Source organism: Lutjanus erythropterus, chromosome 24 (assembly GCF_056507025.1).
Source record: "Lutjanus erythropterus isolate fLutEry1 chromosome 24, fLutEry1.hap2, whole genome shotgun sequence".
Classification (NCBI taxonomy): Eukaryota; Metazoa; Chordata; class Actinopteri; order Lutjaniformes; family Lutjanidae; genus Lutjanus; species Lutjanus erythropterus.
The window spans coordinates 11,104,154-11,112,024 of NC_139340.1; the positions used below are offsets into that span (position 1 = coordinate 11,104,154).

Consider the following 7,871-nt stretch of genomic DNA (forward strand, 5'->3'; position numbering starts at 1 on the left):
TCTTTTGGCTTTAGGCCTTCTCACCAACTCCGGTCATTTTAATGAGAGAAAGGTGTCAGAGGGAAAGCAGTTTTTGATCACTGCAATGGGAGTAATAAATAATTTGACTCTGTCGCTCAAAGTTCACTTTGCGGAACTTCGGATGGCAACTTTGGACAATCAAGAAGAAGGGAAGGACTGAGGCTGTTAATGCTGGTCTGAATAACCTGTACAAGACAGTACGGCACAAGAACAACCAGAAAAACTGGGCCTGGAACATTTCCACCAAACTACTACATGTGTTGTGAACTTTTGGATAGGTTGCACCAACACTATGACATTAACCAAAGCACCTGTCTTCAGTGTAGAGGACTATATAGGGAGCTCACTATATAGTGAAGAAGCAACACTCTTGGACTCTCTGCTGTTAATTATGTCATCAGTTATAGTGCTTGGTTAGTGACCATTGGTTGTACACTACTTTTCACGATGCATTGTGGGATACTATACACTCACACAGCACTACAAAATTGTGAATTCAGTATATAGAGGACTATACAGTAAGTCATGAGTGATTTCAGACACAACCTATGTAGGTTTTGATATGTAGTGGCCACAAGCAGCAATTATAAGGTGGTGACACTTGGTAGTCATTTGCTTTAAAGCTGCCCTGAACCTTCAGAACACAGCATTGAACTATCATCACATTTTAAGTTGATGGTTGTTGTGTTTCTGGTCACCAGACCCAAGATTCACTCTCCTTTTGGCTTTGTTTTTGGCCTCCACCCACTCCTAATAAAGATATCTGGTTCTTTGCTCACCAGCTAGTTGCTAACTGGGTCTGACTGCTGTTTAGTGCTTTTTAGGGCACTTTTTTTGCTGAAGCAGTTGCCGTCTGCAGCCGAAAATGATGCTATGAGAGCTGTGAGACTCAACCAAAACATCTAAGCAGTGAGCTAAAAGTCACTATGAAGGTGGAGCTGCACAATTTAAGTGATAATTCTCTTGTCATCAACATGATTGACCCCACTTGTTTTCTTATGGTCATCTTATTCTAAAAATATTCACTTAAAATACAACATTACTAGGCTACCTAGCTAACATTAGCCATCACAATCTACTCAGAACAATGAATGCTGTAGGAGAAAAAGCCCTGAGTACACTGAAATGAGCAAGGGTGTGTTTTATCCCTTATGAATGAAACTTTTCATCTGAAAGAAGAAGAATGTGTTGTTTTTTTTCTTTCAAGCACAGCTGTGTCTCACTTTAAGTTTATCTGTAAAATGCACCTCTAACTAGTAAAATCAGCCTTGTCACCACCATACAAACTTTGTGTGGGTGCAATGAAGGTAAAATAAGAAAGTCAGCCGCCAGCTGACTGACAAACTGGCAGATGCCAATAGAAAACAAAGAGAGAGAGAGAGAGAGAGAGAGAGAGAGAGAGAGAGAGAGAGAGAGAGAGAGAGAGAGAGAGAGAGAGAGACAGGAGGCCCTTGAGCTGAAAAGGAAAGAACATTTCATGCTACCTTCAGTCTCCGCTGATAAAAAGATTTGAAACGAGAAATGTGGCTTTGCTAAAAAACCTCACTGCACCTGCCACCTGAAGATAGATAGATAGATAGATAGATAGATAGATAGATAGATAGATAGATAGATAGATAGATAGATAGATAGATAGATAGATAGATAGACTGGTATTGTTTCTAATCATACATATTTGATATAATGCATTCTGTTGCTCAATTGGAGCAGCTTAACAGTGGCATTTCCAGGGTAAAGGGTTCGAGTCCCTCTGGGGCCACCCATGCTCTGCAAAAAAAGGTTCACTCATGATAATCTAATGAAGCCTGGATAAAAGCATTCACACATCCTCCACATCTCCTGCTCTGTAGCTCATCTACAAGCTTTTTATAGCAGCAATCGATGGGAATAGGCGTATATATCACAAATGAATATAAATATTTGGACCTTTTTGTTCATACCATTTGGCAATATTACATCTCGGCGCTCGCTCGCTCATAAATTTCCATCTCTCCCATCCCTCCTCTCTCCCCGGGTTTCCCACGGGAGGTGCCAGACGGCCAGTAATTTGGTTGTCTTGGCTCGTCTGGAGTAACACCTGCCCCCTCTCTGGGGAGGGAGAGAGCCTTTCAGCCAGGAGCACACATGTAGGCTACCACTGCCTTTAGCTGCTGACCACTCTGTGTGTGTGTGTGTGTGTGTGTGTGTGTGTGTGTGTGTGTGTGTGTGTGTGTGTGTGTGTGTGTGTGTGCACGTGTGTTCAGGGTGAGTTTTCTGTTATCTGCATGGGTTTGCACTTATTTCACCTTGCCTTGTGTGTGTGTGTGTGTGTGTGTGTGTGTGTGTGTGTGTACAGTAGGTTAAATGTGAGTGGTAGCTTGTGTGCGTGTGCGCTGATTTGCATGAGAACTTATATCACCCAGCACGTGTGCGTGCGCGTCTACGTGAGCGTGAACCTGACGTCATCCTGTACCATATCCATCAATGCAATCAGCTGAATATTATAGCGGCAGCTGTCACTGTTGTGGTTATTAGCTGTTAGCACATTTTTCATCTGTAAAAAAACAAAACCCCCTAAAGCTACTTCAAGGAACTTAGTATTTTGTTCATTTAAGAGGCCCCTGTAGACAAAACCGTAGTGTTTTTATTTCCATAACCACAAAATATGACTAAAAAAAAAATCATTTTGCTTCATTTTAACTTGCTAATGCAAGAAAATTTAACGAAGGATGTTAACACAAGCTCCTTTTATTTCATTTCAAAGAGAATCCGACCCGGTGGCAGGTATTAAAACAACTACATAGAAATAACCAACCTTCTTGTGGGTCTTCTTTGCCTATTAATGTCACATAAAGGCGTCAGTATTAAAATGTGACTTTTTTCACAACAACTTAAAACTCCTTGTGGACGGTTTGAGTGAATTCTTGAATAAAAAAATGTTTCAAGACAAGAAAGTTTTTTTTTCAAGTATTTCCGTTTTAATTAAAAATAACACCGGAAAATATGAAAAGTTTGTCCATTAGAAACCAGCTGTCACACGATACCTCTACTACAAAAGATCTGCATAAAGCAACAAGTAGCCTACACAACCCTGAAGAGACAAAAAATCTTTGGATAGAGGATATGTTTTTTTTTCTTCTTCTTCACTATAAAATTACTTATTGAATTTTGTAATACAAAGCAGAGACAAATAAATAAACGAATTCATCAAAATAAAAACAGCAAAACATTGAAGATAATAATAATAAATTCAGACTATTTTTTTTTTTCGAAATTATTAGTAGTATTTTTTTGGTAACAGCAAAAAAGAGGTTTGCTTCTGAATCGTATGGTAGAAACTGTTTGACGTAATCATTCTACACATGATTATTATTCTGTCAGTGAAACAAATTTTTAAATTGAATGATTTTTTTTTTTTAAAAGCAGCCCAATTCGTATTCCTCGAGCAACCTCTTAACACAACAATTTAGGGAAATAAACATTTATGGGGCCATTAAACCCCATCTTGAAGTGCTTATCGTTGCTATTGATAGACAATAGACGTGACATTAAAAAAAAAAGATGACATACATCAAACATACATCAAACGAATAAGTTATGCTATGGATTAACAGAAAGTGCCATTTTTAAGAGTAGAACATCATCACTTTCCAAGTTCAATTTCACAGCCTAAAATATAGAAGCAACAAACAATATCGTACATTTATACAAAAAAGACGCCAGCCTATGATATCAACATAAATAAATTAGCCTTAAATATTAACACAATTAAATAAATAATTCCATACACTTTTTAAAAAACAATGATTAAGGTCACAATTTTATATGTCATAAGTGGCACTTACGCATTGAATCTTCTTTTTTTTTTTTCTTCCTTTACGGAAAACATCATCTAAACTAGATCTAAAGCAGCTATCTCGTTTACATCCGTTTCATTTCGATCTGAAAAATGCCCCAGTGTTTGTTTTATTAGACCTCGAATTGATACAGTGAGGGGTAGACTTCTTTTTAGGCTTTAATATATTAGTCAGAATGGTGCATTACGGTGGAAATCAAATTAAAGTGTCCTTTAAACCCAAATGCTTGATATTCCCCTTAAATTTTCCCCTCTTCATCACATTTTAGGGGTAAATATGGATGCCTGCGGGGCTCCTGCAGCCCACCCTCCCTCACTGTACATCAGAAAATAATTATTATTCTCATTATTGCATCTAAGCAGCTCAAACGACTCTGCGCTTGTTGCTTTTTGTTCAGTGGGCGGTCTGGACTGAAAGTTGAGGCTTTCACTCGGAGCAGTTTTCGCCAACTTCACACCATAATAACCAACACTGGACTCATACTGGGAGGGGGGGGGGGTCAGCAAAGTCAACTATAAAGGTATGGCAAAGTCCCAGGGATCATTGGTGGATTTTCTTTTCAGTTTGTTTGCATGGTTTAATTAAAATTTCAAAGATTTAATTAAGTCCCTGAAGTCGAAGCAAGATGGGAGCTCATGTCACAGGTGTTTGACCGATATATGTGTCATATGTGTGTATCTACTAAGCCGATATTGACAGTTTATATCAGCTGCGTAAAGGTTTATAAAAACGAATCTGGGAAGAAGTATATTTTTTTCTAACCACAATCAATTAAAATTTTGGGGTTTTTGCATTTGACTTGTCTCAAGAGAGTGTTGTGTACAGTTTTAAGAGACTGAAGGAATAAGAATATTTTTTTTGCTCTGATATTAAGTGCAGTGAATGTTTGCACAAAATATCAGGAAGCAATATTTGCTTTAAAAATCCCCAAACCGCCAACCTTTGCCATACCCAGCTGACGCCCAGAACTGAGTCCAGTCTACCAACCCAACCATTTTTCTTCCCATGTGGGGGTGGGGGGGGTCACTGTTTAGACATCCAACACGTGATTGAGATAGGAGATGTAGCATATAGCCAGTCTAAGGATCTCGATCTTGGAGAGTTTCTTGTCAGGAGGCAAGGTGGGGAGTAATTTCCTCAGCTCCGCGAAGGCCACGTTGAACGCCTCGACCCGGATCCTCTCTCTGGTGGCGTGGGCCGAGCGGTACTTGGCCGTGGCCCTCCGCCTCCTCCTCTTCTCCTCCCTGCTCAGGGGCTGGTCGGCTTTGCATTTGGCCCTGTCCTCGCCCTCCGCCGGCTCGTCCGAGGTGCAGCCGGCTGACTTGAGGCCGTTGAGCATCGTCTCCGGGTCGGACTGAGTCCAGGAGAGGTCCGCCTCAGCCTGGTCCGGGCTCAGCATCATTTTTATTCTCCGGTGTTGGCAGTCACTCCTCCTGAAGAACCTGTTGTTTGGACAAAACAGACTATTAAAATCTTGTTTACAGATATTCTTTCTTAAAAACACCTGTGTGACATTAATTCTATTCTAAAGATTTCTAAAATTTTCAACAACCACCCTGAATTTACAATCAAAGCATCTTTTCTCACAAAAGAAGAGGCACAAAGAATATTTTTTAAAAAATAATGAAAAAATGTCAATTATATGTAATTGTTTTCACTGTTTTCTTCCACCCTGAGGCCCCAATATGAGAAATCCCATTGCGGGTGCTTGTTTGGGTGCCATGAGGGCCCACCATAAATCCAAATGCACTCTACGTTCGTTGCATAATAACATTAAACTCCATAAATAATGAATGGCTCGGAAAACTCGCGTAATGGTTAATTTATTAAAGCCCAGGGCCTTAAAAGAGCCGAGCAATTAGAAAAAACACATTTTTGAGGTGTCATATTTGATTTTTTGTCTCAAATTATATTTTTTTTATTTGTTTAAAAAAGAGATAATGTAAGTTGTGATCATTTATGGAGGAGAAACTCCCTTTTTTGTGAATTAACATAATCAGAATTGGCCATCTGTCACAGTGTGATGAACACATCTGCTTGGCTGAGGCCACAGTGACTTGACAGCATGGAGGCAGAAGAAGACGGCAAAAATAATGTTGACATCTGCTGAACATGAAACCAGTGGAACTATTGCGTTTTTTAAAAGATATATGTGTATCAGTGGCAGATAAAATTAAAAAAAAAAGACTGTCATGAAAGATCAAATATTTAAAAACTAACTAATATTTTTTTTTCAAGTGTGTGTAGATTTTTTCCACACATTTTTTAGACTCACCTTGACAAAGAGTTTGGAGGCAAAAAAAATTCTGGAAACGAACTTAAAAACTCCAAATTAACTCATATTCCACCGGTCAAACAATCTTCAGATGTCACAGAGATGAACCTTCAGTCTGAAATGGAAAAATCAAAAAAGAAAAAAAAAAGGGGAAGAAAAAAAAAGAAACTAATTTGACTTTTTCAGCCGCAAACTTGCAACATGGGGATTACGCGGGGTCAAACGTCAAAGCGAGGAAATGTTCCTGCGGATTAAAACAGTCCCAAAGTCTTAAGGATGATGAGTCGATTAAAGAAAAATGATAATAATGATGTGAGGAGCAGGGATCAGTGAGCCCCCCGTGTGATCCCGGCGATGGAGAGACAATAGACGAGATGTGCAGATAGTGGAGAAAGTGCAGCCAGGGCTACTCGTCCATCCGCCTGATGTGGAAGAAGATGGGGATAAAAGGGGGCGAGATAAGCGAGGCTCTCCCGTGTCAGGAATCAGCGGATCGGGACGGCAGTTCACAGATAATCCGCCTCTCTCCAGTCTTTCTTCCAGCGAGTGTCATATGCGAGATAAGATCCAAACGATCCCGACTAATAAAGGCTCACTTCGGGGACGGAGGGGATGGAATATATTTGAGGAATGGTATTGTCTAACACCGCCCCCTCCCATCCTCTCTCTCCCTCACACACATACACACACACACACACACTCTCACAAACACACACCTCCTCCCTCCCTCTCTCCCTCTCTCTTCACGCCCCTCAGCCCTCAAGCGCTCTCCCTCCCGTGGGAGTAGTGGGCAAAGGGAAAGCAGAAATGTGTGCATGATAAAGGATGGAGATGGAAAAAAAATTAAAAAAAATAAATAAATACGGGCGTGTGTCCGTGTTGTGAGTTTGTGCACGTGCGCACGTTTACGGTGAATAATAATGATAAAAAAAAAAAAAAAAAAAAACTCTAAGTGCAGGTAAGAAAGAGGAAGAGAGAGGGAGATCTGCAACTTAAATCTGATTGGCCTGGAAGTCAAGAGTCCATCCTAAAATGTTTTTATTTTTCAACAAAAAGATAAGCATCAACAGTTTAGTGAGGGAGGTAAGGAAGGAAAAAACAGACATAGCCTACTGGTTTGTGTCATTTTATAAAAGCAAATCTATTTAAACTTATCATAACCCACAATTAACAACAGGCAACATCTCAGTGACTTGTTTTCAAACAATTCATCTTGAATATCTGTATCTTCAACAAGCAAATTTTCACTTGTTCCCCTGGCATTTCTTTCTTTCTTTTCTTTTTTTTTTCCAAAATCTTATTGTAAACAAAACACAGACGTGGCACTTTTTTCCATTTAAATTAAACTTGTTTCACATTTGAGTCCTTGTTTTCATTGTAATATTCAGAATTTTATTGTTGGCATGTGTTTGATATTGTAATAGTTTTTAATGACTGAATTTGCAGACCCTTTATTTAAGTAAAAGTACCAAGATGTTTCAAAAATGTACAAATGTTCCATTACATGCCTGACACTCAAAATCCTACTTAAAAGGTAATATTGGTAATATTAGCCAAATGGACATGAAGTATCAGAAGTAAAATATTTTGGAGAGTGACATTTTTATATAGAAATGTTTCACATTAACCCTAACCCAAGAAAAAGTTCTGCTACAACTTGTTGAAGAAATCTGAGGCAGACTTTTTTATAATCTTTAATTTGTTTATGAAAAGTTGTTGACCTAAGTCGACCTCTTTGG

General features: G+C 39.2%; 1 protein-coding gene across 1 annotated transcript; it reads right to left on the reverse strand.

Annotated features, from left to right (window-relative positions):
- Window positions 1-4,399: 4,399 nt before the first annotated feature.
- On the reverse strand, window positions 4,400-6,822 carry LOC146304757 (helix-loop-helix protein 2-like). The gene is made up of 2 exons (XM_084713610.1): window positions 6,133-6,822; window positions 4,400-5,299 (listed from the first exon to the last, which is right to left on the reverse strand). The coding sequence occupies exon 2, from the start codon at window positions 5,257-5,259 to the stop codon at window positions 4,888-4,890; it is 372 nt and encodes a 123-aa protein (XP_084569736.1). The 5' UTR covers window positions 5,260-5,299; window positions 6,133-6,822; the 3' UTR covers window positions 4,400-4,887.
- Between the last annotated feature and the right edge of the window lie 1,049 nt (window positions 6,823-7,871).